General features: G+C 41.2%; 1 protein-coding gene across 2 annotated transcripts in view; it reads right to left on the reverse strand.

Annotated features, from left to right (window-relative positions):
* STAC (SH3 and cysteine rich domain) overlaps window positions 1–17013 on the reverse strand; it is a 147210-nt gene that overhangs the window by 71332 nt on the left and 58865 nt on the right. Inside the window, exon 2 of one of the 2 annotated variants that reach the window (XM_014584247.1) lies at window positions 15569–15812. In XM_014584247.1, coding sequence (XP_014439733.1) covers window positions 15569–15812 — 244 coding nt within the window. Of the gene's footprint in view, window positions 1–15568; window positions 15846–17013 lie in introns of both variants that reach the window. The other variant, XM_006168723.1, reaches the window with a different exon arrangement.

Here is a 17013-nt window from a genome sequence, read left to right on the forward strand (position 1 = left end):
CTTTGGGTTTGCTCCAACTAGCTGTTTTATTGCTTGGAATGCCCTTTCCCAGACATCCTACATCTTTGGCAAGCTTGGCTCAGATCTAACTTTTTCTTTTTAGAGAGATTTTTGCTATAGGGTGCATACACTGACCAGAGAGACAGAAAGTGAGAAATCACCCCCCTAGAAGGGATGGTCACGTCTCCATTCTCTTCTCAGAATTTTGGGCACACACAAACAAGCACCTGGTGTGAGTTTTAAGTTGCTGGGTCCGGGACTCAAACCATGGTTGACTATGTAGGAGTTCAGTGATGTAAACATTAAGCCATCTGGTCCCCAGATCTAACTTCTTAACAATGCTTGCCCTGGTCACAGGCTCATGTGCTTTTGCAGCTGCCCCCATCTGCACACTACTTGTCTTTCTCTCTCTGCTTTATATTTTTTTCTTTCCATATCATTTAACACAGAAGGAAAGTAGTCTCTCTTTCTCTCTTTACCTACATATCTGCCCATTTATTTTCTTTCCAACTAAAATGTCAACTCTACAAGGGAAAAGACCTTTGGTTTGTTAACAGATGCATTCCAAGTGCTTAGAATAGAGGCTGGTACAGAGAAGAGACTCCATAAATATTGGTTGAGTGAATTCCTATTTAAGTTCGAAAGAAGGCAAAGAAGCTTGATATTAGTAATACTCAGCATGCTTATTAAATAAGAAAGAATATCTTTTGAAGGGATGCCAATTTTCTCCAAATAGTTCTGCGAATTTACCAGAATCTCAGTTGAAATTTCAATGGGATTAGGATAGGGAATTTCACAAAATGACTACATTTAATCTTGAAGAGTACATGCCTGAGAATAGCAAAATACGTTTGTAAAAGAATCTATCATAAACTATAACACAATTAAATCTGTGAGCTACTGGTACTGGAACAAAATAGCAAATAAAGTGAATTGAAAGTCTGAAATAATATAGCTTTAAGAATGTAGTGTTTGATAAAAGTAATTTTTTTTTCAAATCAGCAGTAAAAAGAGGGATTATTCAACAAATACTAGTGAATAACTATTTTGGGGGGAAACATCAGATACCTAATTCAGATCATATTCTGAAATTAAGTTTGAATGAGTTAAGAAACTTACATGGAAGTAAAAATTATTATGTTAATTGAAAAATATAAATACTAATTTATTTCTGGCTATAAAAACTTTTATCCCCCAGAGGTTGTATATGTTTATCAGAGAGAGTCAAAGTGTGTGTGTGTGTGTGTGTGTGTGTGTGCATTTGCATGAGAGATGAGAGAGAGAGAGAGAGAGTGAGCGAGAGTGAGCATGAGCGCATCCCCCCATGGGGCCTGGGTCCAGTCTAGAACCACTAAATCAGGGTATATTTTGTATTAAGACTTCCAAGTGAAGGACCAGCAGATGGCATAATGGTCATGTTGTTGGACTCCCATGTAGTTGACCACAGTTCGAGTCCTACACCTGATGGTTTAAAACTCACGATGGGTACACAAGTGTGCATGCTCCAAATCCCAAGAGGAGAAGGGATTGTGGCATGGCCATCTTCCCTGAGGGGTCATTTTTCACTTTCTGTCTCTCTGTCTCTCTGACAAGTGTATGCAACCTATAGCAAAAATCTCTCTCTCTCAAAAAAAAAAAAAAAAATCTTTCAAGTGATTTGTGTGCACATTAAATTTTGAGAAAACCAACCTTGTATATCAGTTGCCTACAGATAGCAAACCCATAACATATTTATTGAAGCTCATCACTGGGGGTACATTGGAGCCGTCGCTAATCAATATAATCAATACTTATAATTGCCTTGCCAAGTGATGGTGCAGATTTAGAAGATTCTCTTGAGAGTTTGCTTCTAATCTACCAGTATGAAAGTCGATTTTCTCATCTCAGATTTAGCCAACCCTTCCTTCCTTCCTTCCTTCCTTCCTTCCTTCCTTCCTTCCTTCCTTCCTTCCTTCCTTCCTTCCTTCCTTCCTTCCTTCCTTCCTTCCTTCCTTCCTTCCTTCCTTCCTTCCTTCCTTCCTTTCTTTCTTTCTTTCTTTCTTTCTTTTTCTTTTTCTTTTTGAGAGAGAGAGAGATTTTTGCTATAGGGTACGTGTGCTCAGAGAAGCATGATGATTGGATAAATGTCACACTGCACCTTCATGGCAGAGTTGGTATTAAAATACTTTCCAGCCTGCTGGTCTAAAGGTCTTCCTGTCATACCATGTGAGGAAGTTAAGCAGACGCATGACAAACCAAGGCTTACAGTGACCAAAAGGAGCTCTAGATTCCTCGTCACTGTCCTTGAATGGTGGTGTACTAGAAAGAGCTTGAGTTTGGAGTTTGAGCTTGACAATGTGGACTGCCCCTAAACTTTAGATATTGCTCAATAATTTGAAACTTTTCTGATAAAGGGGAGGAAAAAGAACAAATTTTCCATCACTGTTGAACTCTAGTCAGGGGACCTTGATTAAACATAACCTATCCCATGACTCCCCGACTCTAAGTTCAATTGAACAAGATGGTTACCAGGTTTTCCGGGAAATTTAATAATACAATAATTTGTCAGTGACTTCTGAAATGCCATGGAGCAAGTAGAAGAGGCCCAGTAGAAAATAGGAAGCCCCTGGGCTATTTTTCCCTGACACGGTTCCCACTCCTTACTCTACTACATCTTTTCCAAACCCATCTTAGCTTTAAAAAATTAATGGCATTCATTGTTTATAAATGCCTCTGTTGATCTTTCCTATTTCGGTTCCTGACTACTAGTGGAAAAACTCTCTCTACTTCCCCGCCCCTCACCCGCTCTTGGCTTTAAAAATAGCAGTGAGAGCTGAACTGGCTCAGGGATCTGTGTTGGAAGTCTATAGCCTTTGTCCTCTGGGTCATCAGTTCACATCGTAATGCCGTGACTGGCAAGCTTTTCTTCTGTTACGTGTGCTTGACTTAATATTTGGGGAGGAGTGTCCTCGTGAAGGATCACTTTCTCACGACCATTTGGGAAAGATCTGAACTGGACATCCCTACCCTTGGTAATTAATAATCGTTTCTCCATCTTCTCTCTGCTGAAGTTGGCAGTATTTACAATCTCATTTGATTTCATCATTTTTTTTTAAAAGAAGTTTTTGCTATAGGGCATGTGAGCTCGCCAGAAAGACAGAGAGAGACAGAGACAGAAAACGAGAAATCACCCCCAGGGGGCATGGCCATGCCGCAGTCCTCTCTCCTCCATTCTCCTTTTGAGATCTTGGGCATGCACGCACATGCACCTGGCATGAGTTTAAGCCACTGGGTCCGGGACTCGAACCGTAGTCGACTACATGGGAGTCCAGCGACATAGCCATTATGCCAACTGCTGGTCTCTCATTTACTTTCTTCATAGATGGCTGGAGAATTTGTGTTTATCCTCAATTCTCCAAAGAAAAAACTGGCCAAGCCATGCTGAACCCCTTCCTTCCATCTCAAAAGTGCTTTCTTTCTTGTTTTAAGAGAGATTTTTGATAAAGGGCATGTGTGATAGCCAGAGAGATATAGACAGAGAAATAGAAGGTGAGAAATCATCCCCCAGGGAGATAGACATGCCACAATCCCTTCTCCTCCATTCTCCTCTCGGAATTTTGGGCACGCACACTTATGCACCCTGAGTGAGTTTTAAGCTGCTGGGTCTAGGATTTGAACCGCAGTTGACTATGTGGGAATCCAGTGACGTAACCATTCTACCATCTGCTGGTGTACCTCTCCAAAAATGCTTTCTAAGGAATTCTGTGTATGACTAATATCAACCTGCTTCTTGCACATAAAAATAGCTTTAACAATAGTGAAGACTTAGTTTTATACTCTACAAAGAACTTTTACCTTTATTGCTTTATTTAGTTGACAGTAAATTCTATGAAGTAGGCAGAGTTATTTCAAATTTCATTTTAGAGATAATGGAATTGAGAGAAATGAAATTGATTGTCCTGGGGTAGCATGATCTACCTACCCGCTGACTACACCACTGGGCCTCTCTCCCGACTTTCTCTTGCAGGTCTGAAGTTTGAGTTTGTGCCTTATCGATGCTCTCCAATGGCATCGACACTAAGTGTCAAGGATAGTAAACAAACTTACTCATTATAAATCTGATGGGACAGATTACCCTTGTGAGTAACTAGAGGTTTTAGAATAAACAAGTCAAGTTTCAGGAGCCTGAGTCTAATTCCTCAGGCAATGAGGCAGCACAGGTATTCTTCAGAAAAGCAGTTTGCTTCCAGAAGGGATTTGGTAACTGTGTGCAAAATGGATAAGAAGCTAGAGATGGAAAGAAACAGGATAGTTTAGGAAGTCCTTGAACCAGCTCCTGTGAGAAGCAGTGAAGCCTGACCCAGGGCTGGAGCAGTCAGGGAGAGAGTCAGGGATTGATTGTGGAGAAGCCCTAGATGTTGAATTAACAGTGAAGTCATAGATGGGGTTTCTGGGCAAAGGGAGCAAAGGCCTTGAGATTCTGGCCAGGTAACTAAGTGGATACGATGTCATCTGCCCTAACAGGAGACAGGGTATCAGTGACCTGGCAGGTTTTTGGAGGATGGAGATGCTTTGATCCACTGTAGAGATATTTAAGCATTTTTGGCATTGACAAAGCATCTGAGCAGCAGTTTCTGGCAGCTGACATGAGAGACTAGACCTTGGAAAAAAGCAGGCTTGTGACAACAGCACTTGTGCCCCGTAGCAGGGAGGAGGGCAGAAAGACAGGGAGGAGGCAAAGTGCCTTGGAAGCTACTAGTAATTGAGCACTGCTGCTTTGGGGGCTGGCTCATCTAGACATTATAACAAACCTGTCAGAGAGGTGTTTTCTATTTCTATTTTTAAAATGAAAAAAAAAAATGCTGAGAAAATGTTCTCTGAACTCTTTACCAACAGGGCCAGCAGGCTGATCTCAGGCAAAGTGCTGCAGTCATTCCTTGTCAAACAAGAGTCAGACTGCTTCATCATCCCTCATCAGTTTTAATTATATATGATTTTTGCTGCTTCTCTTCATGGCATTATAAATAAAGTGAAGATGGTGCTTGAATTTTAGAGTGCAAGGGGTTATGTACAGGCTGAATTGAATGTGAAGCCCAGAAATCATGTTTCTATTGTGTCAATGGAAATGCATTGCACCCTGACTCGAGGTGGAAGTTTGTCGTGTGTGCATGTATGTGTGTGTGTGTGTGGGGGGAGGTGGAAGTTTGTCGTGTGTGCATGTGTGTGTGTGTGTGTGTGTGTGGGGGGGTTATGCATGCAAATGCACACGTGTAAGTATGTGCAGACCGGGGTTATGCGTGCAAATGCACACGTGTAAGTATGTGCAGACCCTTGCGTTTACTGTTAGGCTGCTGGGGCAGGGCGTGCAGGGTACTTATAGACACCTTCACTTTCTTTCTGAGTAAGCTCTGCATGTGATAGAATTAACTCTGCTTGTGTCTACGTTTGACCAACCAGGCAGTGTTTGGTCAGCTATGGATAAGACACGTCTATAGGAGTTAGCCATGTATTTGATCTTCCCTCATCTAATATACTTCATAGTTGAGTCACGAGGTACAGGCACTACCACATACACACACACACACACACACACACACACACACACACTCCCATCTGAATGCTTTGAGCGCTATCTTCACGTACAAAGGACTGTCCCATTTTAGACTGCTGGCCCAGTTCTGTCATTCTATGATGAGCCATCCACTGTGACTGCACAAGCAAAGGGACCATTCTAAAGTAGGTCAGTAGTGCGCTCCGTTACGACAGCTGAATGGTAGTGCAAGATGCATGCTTTCCAACAGATCTCTCCCCACGTTTATAACTGGGGATGGCCTATTCCTAGCTCCCCAGCTCCAAACACAAAGTACTCCTGACTCAAAAGGTAGGCGGCTTCTCGGTTTTTGTCTGAGATAGACTGGTCTGAGCCTAAAGCAGGAAGACAGGATTCAGCACAATGTCACAGGCAGGAAAACGCTTTGCAGCTTCAAGTTTATAAACCTGTCAAAGAGTATCTATGATTCATGGCTGTTTCTACTTTCTTCTACCTAAATTCCATCTAGAATGATATCTCCTCTTTTTCTTCTGTCGTGGGCACCTTTTTTATTTCTTCCCAGATAGAGCTGGGAGAAAATATATGAAGCCTATATATTTCCATGCCACGGAACTTGGAATGTATTTGCTGTCACACTACCAAATAGCATCTAGTTGGTGATTGGGGGGGCATGACTAAAATTTTAACAAAAAAAGACCACCTTAAGTGATCATCATCCCTGCTCTGGTCTGTTATTTATGCCCTGAAAATATCTCTGTGTATGTCACTTCATTCTGCTTAGGTATGATCTTAAGGCTCTTAACAAATAAATCTCTTTTGAGGGTTAGGAAAAACATTACTTTCCTGAACGATCACTTCTATGGGGGTGATTCAAGAACACTTGCAAACATCATGATCTATAACTTAAAAGAAAGTATCTTTCTTTTGGTAACTTTCTAAAAAGCAATTTTCCCTCCAAACTTGACCATTTAAGACTTCAATTGGCAATAAAACAATTTACAGGGAGAACGTTTCATACTTTTTTCTTTTTAAGGTTTTGGCCATAGGGCACATGACCTCGCTGGAGAGAGACAGACAGTGAAAGAGAAAGTGAGAAATCACCCCCCAATGGGCATGGACACATGATAATCCCTTCTCCTACATTCCTCTCTTAGGATTTTGGGCATGCACACACATATGCCCAGAGTGAGTTTGAAGCTGGGCCAGGGACATTGTGTAACACCTGCAAGAAGCCCTACAATGGACTCTGCTGGCCAGTCTGCCCCACCTGCAAGAGACTCAATAGCCAGGCGAGTGGGCTGCATGATGGTTCACTCTCTTTCGTATTTGGTATTCATGTTCTGGTCTGGAAAAATATTACTGAAAATCTACTCTGACCAACTGAGAAATGACACCGTAATAAGAGCAGAAGAATAAGGAAATTATAATAGTAGAGTTGGTGATGAATATTAAAATAAGTTGAAATTGGAAATGCCCAAAAAGATGTATAAATCGTATAATAAAATGTACATATATCTTCAGATTTATTCTCAAATGTATGAGTTGTAAAATATTGGAATAACATAAAAATCTAGATGGGAAAGAATGCCATACTTGATTTCCAAAAACCAAAAGAAAAGTGGAAATGCTGTTGCTGGAGAGATGAGAGTTGGGATTAAAAGCTTGGTAAATTTATCTGGAATAGAAGAGGAATTAAAATATCATGCTTAATTTGGGATTTTAATAACTTGAGAAACATAGAATAATGAATGCTTTTTTGAAAATCTTGGAGGCAATTGTCAGTAGAAGAACAGATTATGTGTCTTCCAAAGCACAGAGGGTTATAAAGGGAGGAACACATAAACTCATAAACTGTACAAGACACCTGTGTGCATGTATGCGTGCATGCACTCATTCGTGCAATGAGGGAAACAGGAAACATAAAATAGAAAGCATGTAGTAATAAGACAAAAAGAATAGATAAATAGTTCACGCATAACAATGGATGCAAATCCACAATCTCCTTCTGTTTAAGAATAAAAAATCAGGTTGAAGGGCCAGCAGGTGGTGTGGTGGTTAAGGTGCTGGATTCCCACATGGCCAACTGCAGTTTGAGTCCCGACCCTGGTGGCTTTTTTTCCTTGTCTTTCTCTGTCTCTCTTGTGAATGCACATGGCATGTAATAAATTAAAAAATAACAACAACAAAAAACATAAAATAAAATAAATAATTCTTATAAAAGTCCATTTTAGGGAAAAAAAGAAATCTAAAATCCAATTATGTATATTTAAAAACTCAGTTGGCATTACTGTAACAGTGAGATTCATGAAAAATCTCTCGTCTGGATAAGATACCATTTTACTTGGATATAGATATCATTCACAACGGAGCACTCCCTGTGGCGATGACCTTCGTGCACTGAGTAAACTGTGTTTTAAAATATGCAACAAAGGACTAGCCAGTGGCTTGGTGGCTGGCTCCCTCATGGCTAAGTGTGGAGTTCAAGTCCCAGACTTGGTGACTTGACATGCCTTGAGCATGTTTGTGTGTGCCCAAAATCCTGAGAGGAGAATGGAGAAGAGAACTGGGGGGGGGGGTGGGATCCTCCCTGGCCAGGGAAGGGGGAGATGTTTTCTCATTTTCTCTCTCTTTCTCTGACTCTCCTGTGATCACATATGCCTACTGGAAACTAAAAGACAGATATGCAGCACAGAGGGAGAATGAAGAGAAAGATGACAGAGGAGGGAACAAGGCTTCTGTGTCAAGCTTTCTTTAGGGTAGGCTGGAGCCTCGATATACTTGGGAATGACTTTCAGAGGGATTAGGAATGTTCCCATATTCTTTTTTAAATTAGCTTAATTTCTTTTGTTGATATTTGATGGTGGATTCTCCCCACTGCCTCCATTTACTACTACTTAAAAGATACTCACTTTCTGCCAGGCTGTGCTGTGTGACTGCTATGAGAGTAAGGACATAAATTAGAACTGATCATGTCTTAAAGGAATTTATCAGAGACCAGAGGCTGTTTGAGAAATGATAATCAGAACAAAGAGGAAACAGGTAACTATCATGGAACTGAAGAAAGCATTTTAATTGGGTCCCCATCGATTTAGGCTAGGATGGATGGAGAGGTGGAGCAGGAAGAAAGGGCATTCCAGGTGTTTCAGGAGAAAAAGCAAAATGCTAGAACACTGCACATGGGCTAGGACCTTCCACAGAGACTAGGATATCTGTGGGAGACAGGAGAGAAATACTGTATTACTCACATGGTACCACGGGCAGACTTCCCCATCCCCTCTTGTCCTGTCTTTTCTTTTGGAAGCAGATCAAAACAATCTTTTTCTTTTTTACATTTTCAAATTGATGGCATGAGGGTCCCATGGAATGGCCCAGAGCCCAAGACTAGCTCTTAGTAGGTGTTACTTCCATTTCTATCTGAGTCTCTAGGATACCTCCTTCCTTGGAGTCCACTGTGGTGGAAAGAATATGGTTTATTTCTTCATTTCAATAATTTTCAATGGGAGAGTTCTTAAAATACACAGCACTTGGCAGCAGACATAAAATTTCAGAAACGTAATAGCAGATGCTAGCTTTAAAAAGTATTTTTGCTCTTTTAGTCGAAAGGTGCTAGATACAAGCCATGCTGTGTTCAAGCATGTCATAGATATTTGATAATCTCTACGAGAATGTTGGACTTGATTTTAAAGTCTTAATAACTCTTTGATGAATCTGCCTTTACAAGCATTGGGAAGTGTCCCTGAAATGTGTGCTATAAAGAGATTAATGACAAAAGATGCTCAGTAGCAGCCAAGTGGAATTAGGAAAAAGTAGATGTTAGAAGGGGAGAACTCCTTGGTAGTAACCCCTTTTCCCCAAGGCCTCTGTTCTCCACTAATAACATCTGGATCATTTCAGAATGGCAGGACTTCAAGATGCTAACACGGGCTGTGAATATCCAAAGGGAGAATAGTGTATAGCATTTTCTAAACCTCGTTGTAAATCCACAGAGCCTACTTATGAAGTTACCTTGGGAAGCTCTTCCGTTTAGTGTCTTAAATGCTGCCTCACTGGATCAGCTGTCATTGTGCCCTGGTGACTCCCACTGTTTGGAAACCCTCTTCCAGATGAGATCTCTTCAGCTATTTGAAGACAGTAGTCATCGTGTTCTCCTAATTCTTTTTCAGGACAAACATGATTTGGTGGGATCACTATTTATCTCCTTACTCTGACTGGAATCCATTTTACTTTTTTGTTTGTTAGTTTTTTGCTATAGGATTCGTGCACTCACCAGGGAGAGAGAGAGAGAGAGGAATAGGGAAAATAAGAAAGTGAGAAATCATTATCCAGGGGGAATGGCCACACCACAATCTTTTCTCCTCCATTATCTTCTCCAGATTTGGGGCATGCATGTCTATGCACCCAAAGTGTTTTTCAAGCTGCTGGGTCTAGGACTTGAACTGTGAAGTCAGTCATGTGGGATCCAGCCACTTTAACCCCTATGCCTCTTGGTTGGCCCCAGGATCTAATTTTACTTTTAATTTCATTTAAAATTCTTTGTCCAGAACCAAAATGATTCTCTTAAGTGGTCAGGGGAGGTGAGTGAGAAAATACTAGAAAGGAACTCTTCATATTACATTGCATTTTGGTCTTCTAGTAGAAAAGTAGCAGTTAAAATTTGGAATTTGGACACCAGAATTAATAATCATACCGGAAAACCCACAAAGTTGTGGGTACTGCAGTTTAACATATTTTTTCCCCTAAAAGTATATATATATATATATTTGAAACATTTTAAAAAATTTAGAAGGCATGAGGGTCAGCCAATGGTGTGGTGGTTAAGGAGGCTGGATCCAACATGGCTGACTGCGCATTTCCAGTCCCCAAGTCTTTTTTTTTTTTTTTTTTGGAGAGGTTTTTGCTGTAGGGCACGTGCACTTGCCAGAAAGACAGAGAGAGACAGAGAGACAGAAAGCAAGAAATCAACCCCCCAATGGAGGGATGGTCACGCCACAATTCCTTCTCTTCCATTCTCCTTTTGGGATCTTAGGCATGCACACACACGTGCCTGGCAGTAGTTAAAGCCACCGGGTCTGGGACTCAAATTGCGGTCGACTACATGGGAGTCCAGTGACATAGCCATTATGCCAACTGTTAGTTCCAGTCCCCAAGTCTTAAAACAAGCTGGGTGCTGTGTACATGCCCAAAGTCCCCAAAGGAAAATGGAGGAGAAAAGATTGCAGTGTAACCATCCCCCCACCCTGGGGGACGGGGCTTTCTCATGTTTCCTCTACTCCCTTTCTGTCTGTCTCTCTCTGGTGAGCACACATAACCTATAGAAAAGAAAAAAATTAGAGAGCATTTGTACAATATCTTCTTATTTACAAGCTGTACAGCCCCTAAAATAACTGTCTACTTAAATGATCAATAGCACTTCAGAGGTTCAATTCTATTCTGAGAATACATAGACTTGACATTTGTTTTTTAATATTCTCCTTGATCTCAGTTTGACCTCTTTCCACCAAGAGACAAATTTATTGGTGAGCAAACAGTTTTGTCTTTTTAGCTTTATATCTTTATGTATGTCTGTGTATGTACATATATAGTTCCATTTAAGTTTTGACTAATAGTTTATGGCTTTTCCAAGCAGTGGGATGAGGTCAGAATATATCAGGAAACAAAATAAACATTAAACAAGAGCGCAGCAGAAAGGTCTGAGGTCAGTGTAACGTAGTATTTCCTTGTACTAAAGTATTGAATTTAACACGATAATGTAATGTTATACATACAATAATCCCAAGGTCTATCTGTATTTTAAATTTATTCCTAGTGGAGGGTATTTTTATATTGCATCTTGTAGCATTCAAGTATGTGTCCAGATGTCAGGAACACCGTTGGCATATTGTCCAGATCTTCTACATGCTGGTGTTGGGAGTGCTAGTTGACAATGACTCACAGATGCCCTTTTTTTTCTAGAGAATGGTTCTAGGTCAAATGGGATTCTTCTTCACTGGGATGTACTCTCCATTGCTTCCTGGGGACAGCCATGGTCAATGATAAATGACAAAGGCTAGTTCCTGGTCTCACATTGAGACTGCATAGGGAGATTAATCTGAGAACATTCCAGCTGAGATGACAACCTTGCTGAACTCCCTCATTGCCCCTCTTGCTTCTTCTTTTAATTGCCAGAGGGTGCATGCTCTTGCCAGAGAGACAGAGCAAAAGAGAGTGAGAAAGTACCTCCCCACATCCTGCTGCCATGGGGCATAGTCACACTACTGTCCCTTCTTCATTTCTCCGTCCTATTGGGATTTGGAGCATGCATATACATATGCATGTATCCATTATGTTTTTCAAGAAGCCAGTACCAGAGCAGGGTTTGAACTGTGCAGTCGGCCATGTGGGATCCAGCTTCCTTACCACCAGACCACAAGGCTGGCATCCTTCTGCTTCTTTGTCTCTTTTTTTTTCCTGAAGGTACTCCCCATAATAAATCAAGAATCCTTGTAGCAGGCCCTGCTTCAAGAGTTTCTTACCTAAGACAACACCATAACTATTTTCCCCAGTGGTTGCTGCTTGGGCAGTTATAAAAGTAATTCTTTGTATAGTAACTGTGTAAGGAAACTTGAAATGTTAGGCAATGAAATCTAGACATTTTGCTAAATATCTATTTAGAAGATATAAGTCCACTTAATATGCTTTATCTTCTAAGAAGATTTCAGTTAAAAACATTTAGTTAACCTAGAAACAGTTTTGGAAAAAAAAAATTCTGGCAATAAACAGAAGGGAGTCCCTTGGAAAAGTATCATAAATTGATGGAGTAGACTCATGCACTGAGTTAGTAGTAGATGTTGACTTGTTGAAGTCTTTGCAATTTCAGTGAGATGGAGACCACACAGAGTAATGCTCTCCTGAAATAAGTTACTGTAGACGCTTGATTCAATGTAAAGACACAATGAAATAGATGAAATGCATTTAAGTGATACACAGTGAAGATAAGACATCACATTCTTAATTCCCATGGTTAAGGCTTAAAAACGAAAAGAGTAGAAGTATGTTCATCTATCCAAGTGCAAGAAATGGTCAGAATTCTCCTGGTCTATGAGTTGGTCTTGAGTCCTGGTGACCCAAAGACCAGGGCCTACAGCACTAGAGCTGACAGGCATACCTGAAATGTTGCCTGGTCTTCATGAAAGGTTGGGTTGGTCATTTTTGGCTTGTAAAGGTGACCACATCTTCTGGAAAAGGGGTAACCTAAAGAGGTCACAGCAGAGCAAACCCTAGAGGTAAGATTAATTATCCCAGGTTGGCAGGGGAGGAATAGTTTCAGGGGTCATTTCCAAGGGCAAGGGCAAAGTTGGCAAGAGAGAGCTAAGAAAATTAGAAATGAATAGAAAGTTCTATTTTTATGTGTGGAATGGCCTATTTTTATTTATCAGTAGTCTTATGGTGGATGTGCGGCCTTTCCAGCTTTAAGACCCAGGAGTCAGTAAGGCACAAATATGAGGCCTTAGAAAAACAACGATGTCCATTCCGACTCAGAAATCCTAGCTAGGGATGTCAGATTAATTTTATTTTTAAAGAAGTATCTATCAGCTAGAAAGTACACAAACAAGATTAGATTTTTTTTTTTTCCTGGCCAATTGTACAACCTTAAAAATTTAGCTTTAATATCTTTTCTGAAATGTCATTCTAAGGAGACACCCAAATTGCCTACGGTGGTCTTTCTCTAAAATCCAGAATAGAAAGAAAAGAAACAAATCTTTAGGTAATATATATGAAGACAGGAAGTTAGGTCTGATGGATAAAGAGAGAGAAAGAAGACAGAGCAGTCGTGCTCCATTATTAGAGAACTTTAAAGCTCTATGCATTTTCAGGAAGTTAGAAAGAACACGGATCAGCCCTTACTGCCTTTCTACTCCTCTTCCTCATCCAACTTCCTTCCTCCTGCATATCTGAGCTCTCCTCGTTCCCTCCTGAACCACATCATCTCTCGAACCCCTTTTCTTCTTTCCTAGAAGGATCCTACAATTTGGTTTATTTTGGATTTACCCTTGAAAAGAGCAGACGATTTGTTGATTCTTACTCTTTTCTTTTTAAAATAAAAAGGCAGTTACAGTATAAATTTAATTCTGATAAAAAGAGAAAAGCACAGTGCAATTCTTTTTACTACATGGCGATAGATAGATAGATAGATAGATAGATAGATAGATAGATAGATAGATAGATAGATACAGACAGATCCTGGACACGTACCCAGAATCCTCTTTAGGGTAATGACTATGACACTCCTCAGAGGTGAACTCATTTCCGTTACTCACTTTTAAAAGCACATGTTCCATTTGTCTTTTCACACTCATCTCAGTGAGATCTAAAATAGAGACTCATCATCACCTATTTAAGGGTTATGAATAGCACTGCCTTGAAAAGGCCTGGTGGAAATCTGTGTGAACATTGAAAGTGATGCATCCAGTTCAGAAGTCAGGCTGATACAACTAAGTCGGAGGCAGGATTGCCTAAGTATTCTTCTCATGGAATATACAAGACCCTCGGCCTCTGCATGTTGACAGTCAGACAGATATCAGGCATCGTTTCCAGATGGAAAAGTCAAGTGGAAGGGTGAGAACTTCAAGATTTAGCAGAATCTGCCAAACACAAAAAGGATCAATAATCCAGAGACCACCCTTAATGGCAGACTGGATTATAGGCCCCATTCTTCGCCCTGCCCTGTATTCATGCCCTTTCCCATGTGACTTGCAGACCCTGCAACTAGAGGTAGAGGAGACCTTCCCACCCCTTGATTTTGGGCTTGGCCATATAACTCGCTTCCACTAATGGAACGCTGACATGAGTCACAGGATGCCACTTCCTACCCAGGCCTTGAGAAGCTTGATATGCTTCCACTTGTCCTCTCCAAGTGAAGAGTAAGAGATAAGGGTAAGAGATAAGGGTAGAGAGTAAGAGATAAGGAACGCAGAGAAGATGCAGTTACTGAGCTGAGGCTGGATCCACCTTAAAAATGGCTATCTTTTAAGCACTAGAATGTTAGAGTATTGCTAAACAGCATTATTCTGGAAATCTTGGATTGATACAAATACTATGCAGAAGAATAGCCTGCATGAAGGAAGAACATGAATAGTAGTGAGTAGAAAATGAGAGCATAAGTAGTTAACAGTTTTCTGAAAAAAAAAAAAAAAAAAAAAAAAAAAAAGTGCAGTCTTAAAAATGGCTGACGTTACTCCCTATTTTGAATATTCTGCTCTTTAAATAGGTCTTGGGAAAAGGTGAAAGGAATTGTAGATCATAGATTTCCTGACCATATTGGAAATCACTAATATATCCACGTTCAGGAAGACATTGGCCTCTTTGGGAAACAATAAACACTTTAAGTCTCACATGTTTCCCATATGCAATGACAGGTGGGTGCAGGTGTACAAAAGACCCAGAACTCCTGCTTCAGTGCGAGATATTTCTAAAGGGCTTAGGGCTCTCTGAAATATCAGTGGAGGTCGTTACACATAGATGACAACCGACTGACTGTGTGTGCAGTCTTAAAAATGGCTGACGTTACTCCCTATTTTGAATATTCTGCTCTTTAAATAGGTCTTGGGAAAAGGTGAAAGGAATTGTAGATCATAGATTTCCTGACCATATTGGAAATCACTAATATATCCACGTTCAGGAAGACATTGGCCTCTTTGGGAAACAATAAACACTTTAAGTCTCACATGTTTCCCATATGCAATGACAGGTGGGTGCAGGTGTACAAAAGACCCAGAACTCCTGCTTCAGTGCGAGATATTTCTAAAGGGCTTAGGGCTCTCTGAAATATCAGTGGAGGTCGTTACACATAGATGACAACCCAACTTCTCCCTCTGCCCAGTTCTACTTCTCTTACCGTTCTGTTACATTGTTCCCTCAAACACTCCTCAACAATCCTCTGGCATGCAAATCTCGGAGGTTCAGGTCTGTCTGTGGGTACCTAGACTCATGGTACACCGCGCCCAGACAGCTTTCCAGTGAGCAGTGGGACCTGGAGGAAGGGACAGGGGAGGGGCTTACCCACGATCATGTGGTTGCAGACGTCACAGAAAGTGGGCTTCTTGAAGATGTGTTCCTGAAAGGCATGGGCCTTGCCGCTACCTGGGTGCAGGCCAGTCCTGGTGGGCGTGGATGTCAGGCTTCCAGGAGCAGGGAGTGGGCTGGAGCTGGGGCTGACCTCGGCCAGCATGTCGGCTGGCAACTTCACGTCACTGTTGGTTCGCTGGAAGAAGTTGTCAGCACTTTTGCTCCGTAAACTCTTGGTCTTGAAAGAAAGTGATCGTTTTAGTTTCTGGAGCTGCAATGCAATGACAGAACAGTCTCTTTTACGATGGATCATGCAGACTCATGCTGAGGGGGAGGTCTGTTCCATGCACTGCACAGTTCCCACTGGCCCTGTGACGGCTTAGATATGTCGCTAAGTGTGTGGGGTGATGGAAGTGCCTAAAGAAGAGGGAGCTCAGCAGCACACTCCGCTCCTACTGCCAGCCAGACTAGCAGAAAGTCTCATTTTGCCTTTGCATCTGCTGTTGCTCTTCCTCAAAATGTTCCACAACATTGGGTTTTTGGCACCATGTGCCTTTTGAATGAGAATCATTGGAAATATTAAATGTATGAACACATGGGTTCAAAGACTGGTTGTGTAATGCTGTCCTTTGTCTCCTATGATCACTTTGCAGCCCTTGTCTCTGCACCAATAAAGCCAAAGAGCCCCCTGTCAGATTTAAAATTGATCCGGCTAAACTATCCACAGAACACAAACCAGAAACTCTCATCTGCTTGGGTCTCAAGTACATGGATAAGTAATTTTGTGTGTGTGTGTATGTGTGTGTGTGTGTGTGTGTGTGTAGGACAGTAGGATGAATGATCTGTTTTACATTGTTCTTCCTGATGCCCTGCCCTTATTTTAGGCTGTGGCTAATTCAGCCATTTTTCCATTGAATTCACTTATGATCTATTGTATTTCTGTTATGTCTTGTCAATTTGCCTGTTTCATTGCTGAAACCAAGATGTGCCCCAATAGTTAAGGGCAGACAGAGGCACACTAACAAATAGGGACCATTATATGGAGTAATGTTTATGTTGTTGGATTCCCATGTAGTCGACCTGCGGTTCAAGTCCCAGACCTGGTGGCTTAAATGTCACACTGGGCATGTGTGTTTTCATGCCCAAAATCCCAGGGGGGAATGGAGGAGAAGGGATTGCAAATTGGCCATCACCCCTAGGGTAATTTCTTGCTTTCTGTCTGTCTGTCTATCTCTCTGGCAAGCATACATACCCTATAGCAAACATCTCTCAAAAAAAAAAAAGTGGACAAATATAATATTTAATACTAAGCACATCAAACTAGACTGTGAAAGAGAGACATTGTATGTCCCCACATAATACATGCCAAATATCTGCTCTCTATGGCAGAAATGGAAAGACTGGAAGGTATAAAAGCATGAAGAGCAACTTTGGATACT

The sequence above is a fragment of the Tupaia chinensis genome, unplaced genomic scaffold, assembly GCF_000334495.1.
Source record: "Tupaia chinensis unplaced genomic scaffold, TupChi_1.0 Scaffold146131_1, whole genome shotgun sequence".
NCBI classification, from domain to species: domain Eukaryota; kingdom Metazoa; phylum Chordata; class Mammalia; order Scandentia; family Tupaiidae; genus Tupaia; species Tupaia belangeri.